Source organism: Sardina pilchardus, chromosome 15 (genome assembly GCF_963854185.1).
Source record: "Sardina pilchardus chromosome 15, fSarPil1.1, whole genome shotgun sequence".
Classification (NCBI taxonomy): Eukaryota; Metazoa; Chordata; class Actinopteri; order Clupeiformes; family Clupeidae; genus Sardina; species Sardina pilchardus.
Genome location: NC_085008.1, coordinates 25,191,706 through 25,203,822, shown reverse-complemented (window position 1 = coordinate 25,203,822; position 12,117 = coordinate 25,191,706). Strand labels below are relative to the sequence as shown.

Sequence of the window (12,117 nt, the reverse complement as noted above, 5' to 3'; positions counted from 1 at the left end):
CGAGGATGATACGCGTGGTGTTTGTGTTTATTGAGCGGGAGATATCCCAACAGACCCAAACGCCTGGCATCGGCTTGAAGACGATGGGCCCCTTACCAGCTGCCCTACTGTACCTCTTTGCTGGTCACACCTTTTCACCGGTGTGCTTTGCCTCTGTAGTTATCCTTTCTACAGTAACTATCAAAATATTCCAGATAGTACAGGTCTGTTAGCATGGGCCGTTTTTGGTCACATGCGCTTTTTATGTAGATTTATTCCAAAGTAAACAGACACTGAGCATTGCTGTACTAGTGCAGCAGAGGGCGGGAAAGAGCAGAATGTCCACACGAACGTGACCTGCTCGCGCGCTCTGCTCGTTCCATCTGTCAGCCTTATTTCGCAATTCACATCCTTTTGCGGTCTTCAAAAACACGTACGATATAACTTTGTTAGGCTTAGGCTAACTTTTCTATGTGACAAGTTTGCGTTGCAAACAGATATAATTTCAGCGCTCAGATTCAACTGACTATGTTGAAGGGTGGATTCAGGTTTCATGTGTATGACTTCTGTATGTTTGTAATTCTCTCTTGACACGAAATTCTCCATATGTCGACTTTTAAGAGAAGGGCTAACAATAAATACTACTGTCATATACCTAGACACGTTTATTACATACACCAACTATGTGCTAGTTAGTACAAAATATGAATTAGAAGATGCGCATTCATAATAACTTAATTTGGTGACGTTAACCTGTGATTTGATAATTGTGACTCGAACCATCTCAACTGTTACCTTCTGTTATTTATTGTAATGTTCTTATTTCTTGCCATTGCGCGGTTAAAAGGGACAGTGCGGCTGAAATCCATTGGTGGTTCAATACTAATCTTTCCGCTCCCTCATCATCTCTTTCGGGAAAAAGTAAAGAACAGTGATTACTGCTCCGTCAGAGCGCACAGTCCCCGGACGTCTCCATCAAGTCCAAATACGGAGCGGTGCCGTCGAGGTTTTCCGGCGTGCTTTAACTCGTCAATTGTCACCCAAATTGCGCGCGTAAACTGGCAGAATCGGGTCTCCTTGCGCACACGCGCAGAGTCTCAGATTATTCTCCTTGTGGCAAACTGACCGTTGGCAGAGATGTGGAAGGCACAAGGAGCGCGCTCGCAGGTGGGTCTGGACTGAGGTTCTTTCTTAACCCACAGATGAGGCACCTGCTGATGTGGGAGCAGCACGGTACTAACGGAGGAGTTGGGCGACTTTCAGGAAGAGTTCAACGGTGGCTCGCAAGGTAAGTTGACTGCGCCCTGGGTGTGTATTATTCGTAACAGTGGAATGTCTTGGGAAGTATAGTTAACAGCTAGAAGTGCATGTGTGCCTGCTTGTACACACACAAACACACACACACTCCAGCATTAACGTTCAGACTTACATTTGAAGGAACACCTTGGCGCACGGCTGGAGTCTGATGCGCACTAGTCCCCAGAAGGAGTCAGAGTGACACACACACACACACACACACACACATACACAAACACAGGACATGGTGTCCTCTACATTTAGCACCTTGGTGTGGCGAAACGCATCCGTTCTGTTGCCATTGCACTGTCACAATTTGTTAAGTTTGTGTATTTATTGGGTGGGTATGTATGGGGCTGCTTCATTAAAGCTCACGCAGTTTGGATGAACAGCTGAGCAGGATTGGGCTCATAGAGTGGAACGAAGTCCTGTGCATTTAAGCCTGTTTTGTGTGTGTGTGTGTGTGTGTGAGAGAGAGAGAGAGAGAGAGAGAGAGAGAGAGAGAGAGAGAGAGAGAGAGAGAGAGAGAGAGAGAGAGCCAGAGCCAGAGCCAGGAGGGGGGGGCTGTGTTTCTTGCCATCCTTTATACTACAGAGTAATATGTCAATCTTGGCACAATATAAGGATGTGTGTGTGTGTGTGTGTGTGTGTGTGTGTGTGTGTGTGTGTGTGTGTGTGTGTGTGTGTGTGTGTGTGTGTGTTTGTAATGTATATGCAGCTTGGCAGCTGTGTGCCTGTTTGTGTAGTCAGTTAATGGATTTTGGTTTATTGCTATGTAAGCAGGTGCTGTCAGTCAGTGAAGAACATATGTGAATATATTTGACAGATGGATGTGTGGGTATATATATTTTTGCACTGTTTTTTTTTTTATATATATCATTGGTATACCTGGAATTGGTTTTATTATTTAAATAATAATGATAAGAGGACAGCTACAGTATCTCTCCTGTTCTCTCGCACAATTTCATACGAACGCACACACACACATGCACGCACGTACACACGCACACACAGGTGGGGAGTTGGAAAAGGCAGGACACATCCATACTGTAACTAAATTGGATGAAAAAGCACCCATTCACAAACAAAAATGGATGTTATCTCCTAACACACTACCGAAGGCATATATTCCTGTTCTCTCTTTAAGTCACATACATGCCCATTTGTTCAGAGGTAATCCAACTAAATGAGACACTCAGAAGGAGGGGAAAAGAGCTTCTTTCCACTCCCCTTAATTTCCCCCAGTCTTCCCCTGTCTTCTCTCTCCATTTTTGTTCCTTCTCTTTCACCGTTCTCCTACATTTCTGATCGCCCATCAACTTCCTCTCCCTCTCCCTCCCTCGCCTGGTCATGTCTCTGTGAGTGATTTAATAGTCATGCAAATTAGAGTAATGTGTGTGCGCGCGTGTGTGTGTGTGTGTGTGTGTGTGTGTGTGTGTGTGTGTGTGTGTGTGTGTGTGTGTGTGTGTGTGTGTGTGTGTGTGTGTGTGTGTGTGTGTGTGTGTGTGTGTGTGTGTGTGTGTGTGTGTGTGTGTGAGAGAGAGAGAGAGAGAGAGAGAGTGTTTGTATTGGAGGGATTAGAGTGAGAGGTTAGTAAATAAAAAATAAAAAAAAATTCTGTGCTTGTTGGAGATACTGAAAGCAGTGGAGAAAGGAAGGGACTGAGTGTCATCTTTGAGCAGCATGTAACTGTGTGGCAATGAGACATTGTTGTGCTACACCATCCACCAGTTAATGAATGGAAGATTGAGGACATGGTCCAGTGCTGGAAGGTTGGAGAAGATTGTCAAATGTGAACTTTCAGAGCAGCTGAGGCGTGCGTGCATGCGTGCGTCCGTGCATGCGTGCGTGCGTCCGTGCGTCCGTGCGTGCATTTGTGAGAAACAGACGATCGAAGAGAGTGAGAGTGCAAGCATGTACACATCTATGTCTGTCTGCTGTGACTTCAGGGACTGAAAAGAAATTTAATTTGTCATATCGACCTGAGCATGATAAACTGGTGTGTGTGTGTGTGTGTGTGTGTGCGCATGCGTGTGCGTGTGTGTGCGTGTGTGTGTGTGTTTATGTATGTGTGTGTCTGTTAGTATTAGTGTGTTTACTTTTATGTTCATGTGTATTATGTGTACAGTCATGTGCACAACACACATGGGCAGTGTGTATGTTGCCATTATTATTGACCAGGAATATATTATGGCTTTATGTATTTAGGATGAAAATGATTGCATGATTAATACATTCAGACAGCAGTCTCCAAGCAGAGTGGAGAGTCTTGCTGATTCATGTTTGTGTGTGTGGGTGGATATGTGTTTGTTTGTGCATATTGTTCTTAAATAGTGTTGTTGTTTTAAGTACCATGCCAGAAGTTGTCTTTTCAACACTTTGGTCGCACAGATCTCTGCATCCACAAATATGTTTTATTTATGAGGAATCCACTGGAGTGATAGCTTGTTGACAACAAAATTGTTGATCTTTTATAACTTCAAAATAATATAATAATTGATATTTTTCCTTGAGGATCATGTCTTTAATGTCATTAAAGGTGTGAGGACTACATGGCTGTGATTAGCTTTCTTCCTGGACTGCATTTTGGATTCGAGTTTAAAGTGTTTACCAGAGTTTTACTTTTGTTACCCATTACAATTCATTTTGTTGAACCACTTTTAGCACTTTTAGTCTTCTTGCTGTTTTTAGAAAGTGGAAGATGCTGTACCATACACATTCCTGTGGTTGGTTCACTATTTTGCCATTTTTTTCTGCATCATGAAAACATGAACATTGAGTTTTTAAATAGGCTAATGACAGTGATGAGCCCAAAGGAACGAATGTGATACTTGCAGCAGAAGTAGGCTTACTCTGTATGTTTAGCAGCAATAATAGACAGTGTGTCCAAATAAATGTTATTTTATTATTGTTATTGTTTTATTAGTAACATTTGATGTATTTTTATTTTTCCCTTCCTCCTCTATAATAATAGCAGGTTATCTCTTTTTTATATATACAGTATAGGCCCAGGCCTATACTTTTTACCACAATTATTATACAATATCTTTTGTTATTTCATTTTTACTGTGATACTGGCTCCACTGAAGATGAGGACTACCCACAATGAACCTCCGAGAATGAATACAAGTTGAATGAATGAATGAATGAATGAATTAATTAATTAATTAATACATGCATGTATCCAATTGCAGACGACAATGCCATATTTATCCATAACCAGTACAGAAAAAAATGAATAGCTCAAAGCATTCTGTGTTTGATCAGGCCTGCCTAAGTATGTAACTACTTCCATCAACGTTTAGATTTATAAATTCTTCCTCTGTGTTGCGTTCCAAATAAAAGCATTTTCCCTGATCTATTAGCTTCTACATAACTTAGATGTTAAAAGGCTTTGGCACAGATGACAGACTGAAGAGTCTGCCCCACATTTATAAATTGAAGGAGAGAGCAGTGGCTTGAAGCAGCTTGATTTCAGGGAGCTTGATCTCCCTGTTGCTATTCTGTGTGTGGACACAGACATGTATAGACACAGCCTGGATTAAGTAATAAAGTGATTCTGCCTATATTAAATTAGCTTTAGCTCATACACACCATAGTCTACTTTGCATGCTGCCAGCCTATCAATTAAATTATGATGTATTGTATAATACAAAATGTTTGATTCACAAAAATAGCTCTATTGTGAGACATACATTTTTATATATAGAAAAAAAAATGTATAAGCTTTCTAAGCTGCTGTTATGGTCAGCTAGTCTGAGCCTCCACCCCAGGCTGTGTGTGGCTCACAAGATAAATTTGCACAAAAGATAGTCTGGAAAAAACTTCTTTTCAGGGGTGCTTAAACCCAGTCGATTTTGCTCCATGCCTATCTGTGAGTATTGAGGAGTGTCAGGTGATAGCAAAGAGAGCACTTTTATTTGAAGCCCAGCAATGACAACAGCTCTGGTTTGGCAGGTTTGCAGAAAATGCAGTGTGGCATCATCAGTGTTTATCCTATCTGAAATGATATGGATGCTGAAGCAGCGGGCCATGAGGCTTTGCTATGGACACTGGAGAGAAGTTGATGTGGACTGCTCTGTGCAGAGGTTAATAGGAAAAGTTATGTGATTTACTGACTGACTGATTCTGCTGTGCCTGGCATGACCACTGTAGATATTGCAAGGTCACTTCTCTTTCCCAGAGATACAGTACGTCCCGTTCAGTGTAAGTTTGGTCAACTTCGTCAGCGTTAGTGATGCCTCTGAGCAGGGAAACACCCAGCTGAGGAGGAGCACGTTGTTAAATGGTGGTTCAGTGGCTGATTTTACTCTCATACAAAACCTTTCTATTCTCAACATTCCAGCATGGGGGGAAAAAATATATATTTGTTGCTGAAGTTGCGAGTCAACGTGTTGTATTTCCATTATATGCAGGAAAAAAATGCAGTTTCCTTCAGAGCGTAAGACAAAATTCAATATGCACATAATGAAAACATATAAACTGGATACAAATTGCTGCAAAACCTCATCTGCTTACATTGTTGGGTAGCAGGCTATAATTGCTTAAATCCAACACTCTTAAAATGAATGCGTTGTCCCTATCTGGACTCAAAGATGTGTTGAAATCAATTCAAGTTGTGTTGACATTTGTTTTATGAGTGAAGGAAAATGGTGCTTCACAGGCTTCACGGGCTTCAACAATGCGTGGTCAGATTGGTTTGGGATTGCACAGGCTTTCAGTGAAAAGCATTTTTTTGCAGGTAGGATCTTAAACAGGCGAACAAGCTATATTTTTCTCTTCGGTCTTTCTCTCTATCCCTATCTCTCCTTTCCATTATTAAGTGTGTGTGTGTGTGTGTGTGTGTGTATGTTTTGTTGTTTTGAAGATGGGACTGTTGGCTGAAAATATCTCCTTCGACTCCAGTATCCCGCCGGCCGCAGACCTCTCAGTGGGAGTCATCTACTCCATATTTGGTAATGCCACTTCAGCCCCTTGGAGGCCTAATCACTTTCCATAATCAACCCCTGTCAGACCAGAATCAACCACACAGTCATGACCATCATCTACCTGATATCATACTCATAAACATAACCACACTCACCTAGCTACAGCCTAAATGCACCCATTCTTACAGCTCTGGAAAAAAATTAAGAGACCACCGCACATTGTTCTGATGCCTTCCTAATTGACAATCGAATGAGTTGATGGTCATATTAAAATTTGTAGTGGTCTCTTCATGTTGAATAATGACTGTCAAATCATTTGAATGTCAATTAGTTACCATAGGATGACAAAAAAAGTGCAGTTGGGGGGTAATGGGGGCAGGGGGTAGGTAGTATTGCTTGTGTGTGTTTATAATATATAACATGCTATTGGATGTTTTTGATTATGTTTTAAAAAAATGTGCAGTGGGCTCCAGTTTCATAACCATAGCAATATTAACCCTGTTGTGTCAAAAATCTCATATCGCCTCCATGTCCATTTATATTAATGACCTCACACAAGACATGCAATTTCATTCATAAACCATTATTGTCCTGACCACTGTGCGCTACTGTATCTCATGTTCATACCATTTGTCTATTGAGGGCTCCAGAAGTGTCTGTGTAGGAATATCAACGCTCTTTGAGGAGCTGAAGGGATGCCTCTCAGTGTGCACACTCAGCGCTAAGGATCTGGCAACCTCGTGGATCTGGGAACTCCCATTTTGTGGTACTGGGATTGTGTTAAAGTGGTGATTATACAGAACAATGGTGGCGAACCCACAGCAACATGTAATTAGAGTTTTTAGTGTAATTAGAAAAATTATGTGTACAACACAAATGCGCGCGACACAAATACGTGCGCGCGCGCACACGCACACGCACACGCACACGCACACACACACACACACACACACACACTCACATTTTCGTAATAATTACACTTGTCGTACCACACAAGCATATGTTTTCTGGCAGCAGATAGCTGTGATGTCAGTGTACTTATAGTCAGTTGGTAGAGTGTTCTCGAGAGCAATGGAGTAACCTACAGAGGACAACTTGAAGGTCCTTGTGAAAATTGTGAAGCCGCTCGTTATCACCAGGCTAATTTCATGAGTCCTTTTTCATCACAAGGGCACCAAAGTTGTCATATAATTGATAGTTAATGTCTGTGTGCACCTCAATTTGTCTGTGTCAAGATCAGTATTTGAACCTCAACACTGTCCCTTGGTGACATTGAGAGAAGATCAAATTCCATTTATCTCTATACGCACTAAATCATTTGCCTCTTAACAGTGACCACATGTCATAAATATTTTTAAAAAAAAGTGTTTTTGTTTGTTTTTTAACGTTTGTTGTTGGGGTATGTTGGAATTTGGCTATGGTAACATTGGAACAATTCTTTCTCTTTGCCTTTCTTTCTATTTGTTTTTTCGCTCTCTTGTTCTCTCTCTCTCTCTCTGTTTCTGTGTGTGTGTGTGTGTGTGTGTGATGTGTGTGTGTTTCAGGAGTATGTTCCCTGTGTGGAAACAGTGTGTTGTTGTACGTGTCCTATCGGAAGAGGCACCTGTTGAAGCCTGCTGAGCTCTTCATCGTTAACCTGGCCCTTAGTGACCTAGGCATGACCCTCTCCCTCTACCCTCTGGCAGTCACCTCCAGCTTTTATCACAGGTCAGTTATACACACACACACACACACACACACACACACACACACACACACACGCTCTTGAACATTAGACACACCATTCAGTATCAGCTCATGTAGCTAAATTCTACACACACATTACTGCTAGTGTGTGTGTTAATGTACCCTTCTACCAGGCTATAGCAGATGACAGATACAAATCTTCTCTAGATCCCACAGATGAGTGACACATGTTTTTGACATTTCTTATCACTGAGCTGAGCACAGAATTTGGCATTCTTTACATCTTCTGTGGACTGTTAGGTGTTTGCTGATACAGGTGTGAACAGTACCCTTTCACAAGCACACCTCACCCATCTTCATCATCTTTGTTATCTTCTTCCTCCTCTTCACTCTGGCCTGCTTTACCTGCTGGCTTCATTTTTAGAAAAGCTGATGGTAAAAAAAATCACCATACTTGAGCAAAGTAAAGGCCAGCTGACTTCTTGTTTGGACTACACTTGTTAGTATGAATTTCCATATCCTGGGAGAACCCAGACAAACCTTTGACACATTTTAATTTCCTCTTTTTGTTATGGGAGTTCCTGTATTACATTTGTCTGGGTTCTTGGTATCTTGAGCCCAGAAGAAGAAAGAGGTAGAAGCGGCATGCGTGCGTTAGGTGTATCCGGTTGTTGAAAGTGTTTGGAGAGATGATTGATATTCTTGGATATTCTAAGAGTTGGGTCTCCAAGAGTTCCTTGAGGAAGAGGAGGGAGGCTCCTGCTCTGGTGGTACTTGGCAGGTCGTTCAACCATCAGAGGACTACAAATGATTGAAGTCATCTGGATTGCCATATGTGTAAGGGTGACAGTACCAAACAGCGTTCCTTGGAAGAGCACAGCAGCTGAGGGGCAACATAAGCCTTTATGAGAGGGAGCGTTCACATAGGTGTTAGCAGACCCAGTCATCGCTTTGTTTTCAAGCATTAGTAACTTGAATTTGATTGATAGAAAGTTTCAAACTGGAGTTTGTAACAGTAGTCACTCCCACTCTTAACGGTTTCTTATAATCTCTGACTGTGTCTCCCTTTTCCCCTCTTGGTGTGTCCGTGTAGGTGGTTGTTCGGAAGGACTGTGTGTGTAATATACGCATTCTGTGGGGTTCTCTTTGGAATCTGCAGCCTCACAACTCTAACTATTCTCAGCACAGTCTGCTGCCTGAAGGTCTGCTACCCTGTTTACGGTGAGACTGCTACAGTAGCTAGACGTCCTCATTATCTCCTCGCACATTCGCACATGTGCCAGACATGCATTCACACTCAGCACAGCACAATTTCACATGCCCACACATACACATACACATACAGTACAAACACATTTGAAAAGACTCTGACCCAGAAGTTAAACATTGCATCAACTCTGAACACGCAGTTGAGTTTATCTGCTCATACAGTACGTGCTCTTTCACCTTATTTGCTCAATTCATTATATTTGTGTGTTTCTTGTCTATGTGTGTGTGTGTGTTTGTGTGTGTACTGTATGTGTGTGTGAACGTGATTGAGTGTAATTGGGAGCTTGCCTCCTCTGTGAGCAACCCCTAACCTCCCCTCACACACACACACTCTCTCACACACACACACACACACACACACACACACACACACACGCACACACACACACACTGCCTCTCCTCAGGGAACCGCTTCAGCCACCGGCACGGCAGCATGCTGGCGGCGTGCGCCTGGGGCTACGCGCTGGTCTTCGCCTGCTCGCCGCTGGCCCGCTGGGGCAGCTTCGGCCCGGAGCCGTACGGCACGGCCTGCTGCATCGACTGGGGCCGCTCCAGCCGCGAGCCCGTGGCGCGCTCCTTCACGCTGGCGCTGTTCCTCTGCTGCTACGTGCTGCCCTGCGGCCTCATCAGCTCGTCCTACACGCTCATCCTGCTCACGCTGCGCCACTCGCGCCAAGCGCTGCGCCGCCACTCGCACGCCCGCGCCCCCCTGCACGCCGCGCAGACGCGCATGGGCAACATCCAGATCATCATCGTCAAGGTGAGGCCAGCGCGCCGCTAAAGTAGGGTTCAGACCAAAGCGTCCCGACGAGACGAGCCGCGACGTTCTAAAACCTTGAGACTGCGACTCAACGTGTTTAATGCTCTGCGACGGCTTGCGACTGCTTGCAACTACGTGCAACTTCTAATTCACACCGCTGCAACTCAGTCTCGTCGCGTCGGGAATCTTTGGTGTGAATTGGGCTTAATGGAACGCCATGGCCTGTCTAGTCATCTGATGGTCGTGGTGAAGACGTCGTGTGCACATCATGATAACACAACCACCTGTATTGTACATGCAGATGGAATGAATCCTATCATCCATTTAGGCACAATTTCAAACGCTAAAAGCATTGATAACATTCACACACACATTCAAAAAAAGACACACACACACACACACACACACACACACACACACACACACACACACACACACACACACACACACACACACACACACAGTATTTATCCTAAATTGAAGGTGAATAATATCCTGCTGAAAGAAACAGCTACAAGCCAGATTTTACTTTTTATGTTTTAGCTGGTCTTTGCTACTGTAGGTTTCTTCCAGCTCTTGCTGGTCTAGCTGGTTGTCCTGGCCTGGGCCACCAGGTGGACATGCTGGTGTGACCATCTGAGGAAGCTGGTCATGCTGGTGTGACCAGCCTGTCATGTGGGATACAGCTGGTGTAAGATGGTCATGCTGGTGACCAGCCTGCCAAGCTTGACTTTGTTGGTGTAAGATGGTCATGCTGGTTTTCTAGAATGACCAAGATAAGCTGGCATGGGCAGTTAAACCAGCGATGTAAGACCAGCGACACCAGCTAAAATAACCAACTTGAGGTGGTGCAACAAGCAAAAAAGGCTGAATTACCATCGTAAGCTGGGTAAACCAGCTGAAGGTATGTTCTCACAAGAGTTTTGCAGGTCTAGTGTACCTGGTCAACCATCATACAGTAATATCATAATATTTACCGTGACGTTTCGGGTGTATCAACCCCTCCTCAGACGTGCCACCAAAGTTAACTTTGCCATGGGAACAGATTTTTCAAGAGTATTTAATTGAATTGATGTACACACACACACACACACACACACACACACACACCTTGTTAATCTGTTCCTCCCCATAGCTGAGTGTGGCTGTGTGTATCGGCTTCCTGGCCGCGTGGAGTCCGTACGCCGTGGTGTCCATGTGGGCGGCGTTCGGCCGCTACGAGGACATCCCCCCGATGGCGTTCGCCATCCCGGCCATCTTCGCCAAGTCGTCCCCCCTCTACAACCCTCTGGTCTACCTGCTGCTCAAGCCCAACTTCCGCCGAGACCTCCACTCCCTGCTGGAGGCCTGCGCCTGCCCCTGCCCCACGCTGGCGTGCCCCTGCCCATGCTCCGCCTGCATGCATGCCTTGCACACTATGCACCAAAGGGCTGAATCCGCCGCTGGCTTGGGCCAACCAACGGTGAGAGAGAGAGAGAGAGAGAGAGAGTGCTTTTCTTCACAGATCGTCACTGTGTCACTGTGTATTAATCGTTTATTGTAAACTTGCTAGGATCACTTGGGTCCATTGCTTTTTGTAACTATTTTCTTGTGCATTTTTAGATCTAAACTTTTCTCCTCACAGTGCATATCCTTTTTCTTTCTTCTCTTCTCTCTAATCCTCTCTTCCCTCTATTCTTCCCTTCCTTTCCTCTCTTTTCCAACCCCCTTGACTTCTCTCTCTTTCTGCTCCTCTTAATGCCATGTGTGTCCTCTTCTCTCTTCCTCTACCCTTCTCTTCCTCTCTGCCCTTATGCCCCCTCTTCTCTCCTCTCCTCTCCTCTTCTCTCCTCTCCTCTCCTCTCCTCTTCTCTCCCCTCCTCTCCGTCTCCCTCTCTATCCCCCTCTTCCTCTCCTTCCTCTGGGCAGAGTGGCGTGGAGCCGTGTGTGTGTGAGCACTGCCGCGACCCTTTCGAGCACTTCAGGCACTACCCCCGTGGCTGCCAGCTCAGCGTCAACACCGTCCAGCTCTCCTTGGAGCCCGTGCGCACGACGCATTCACACGCCCCGCACTCACACACGCGCGCGCACACACACTCACACTCACACTCACACTCACACTCACACTCACACACTCGCTCAGGCACACATCCCCAGCAGCCAGTGCGTGTGGTCGTGCGAGGGAAGAAAACCTCAGATATCGACAGTCTGGAGATCACT

General features: G+C 44.7%; 1 protein-coding gene across 1 annotated transcript in view; it reads left to right on the top strand.

The window, feature by feature from the left end:
• Positions 1 to 6,142: 6,142 nt before the first annotated feature.
• Positions 6,143 to 12,117, top strand: part of opn7a (opsin 7, group member a) — a 6,258-nt gene continuing 283 nt past the window's right edge. Inside the window, exons 1-6 of the mRNA XM_062556458.1 lie at positions 6,143 to 6,230; positions 7,748 to 7,910; positions 8,983 to 9,110; positions 9,563 to 9,918; positions 11,054 to 11,380; positions 11,827 to 12,117. The exon at positions 11,827 to 12,117 is cut by the window's right edge and continues 283 nt beyond it. Of these exons, the coding sequence (XP_062412442.1) occupies positions 6,143 to 6,230; positions 7,748 to 7,910; positions 8,983 to 9,110; positions 9,563 to 9,918; positions 11,054 to 11,380; positions 11,827 to 12,117 (1,353 nt within the window). The remainder of the gene's footprint in view (positions 6,231 to 7,747; positions 7,911 to 8,982; positions 9,111 to 9,562; positions 9,919 to 11,053; positions 11,381 to 11,826) is intronic.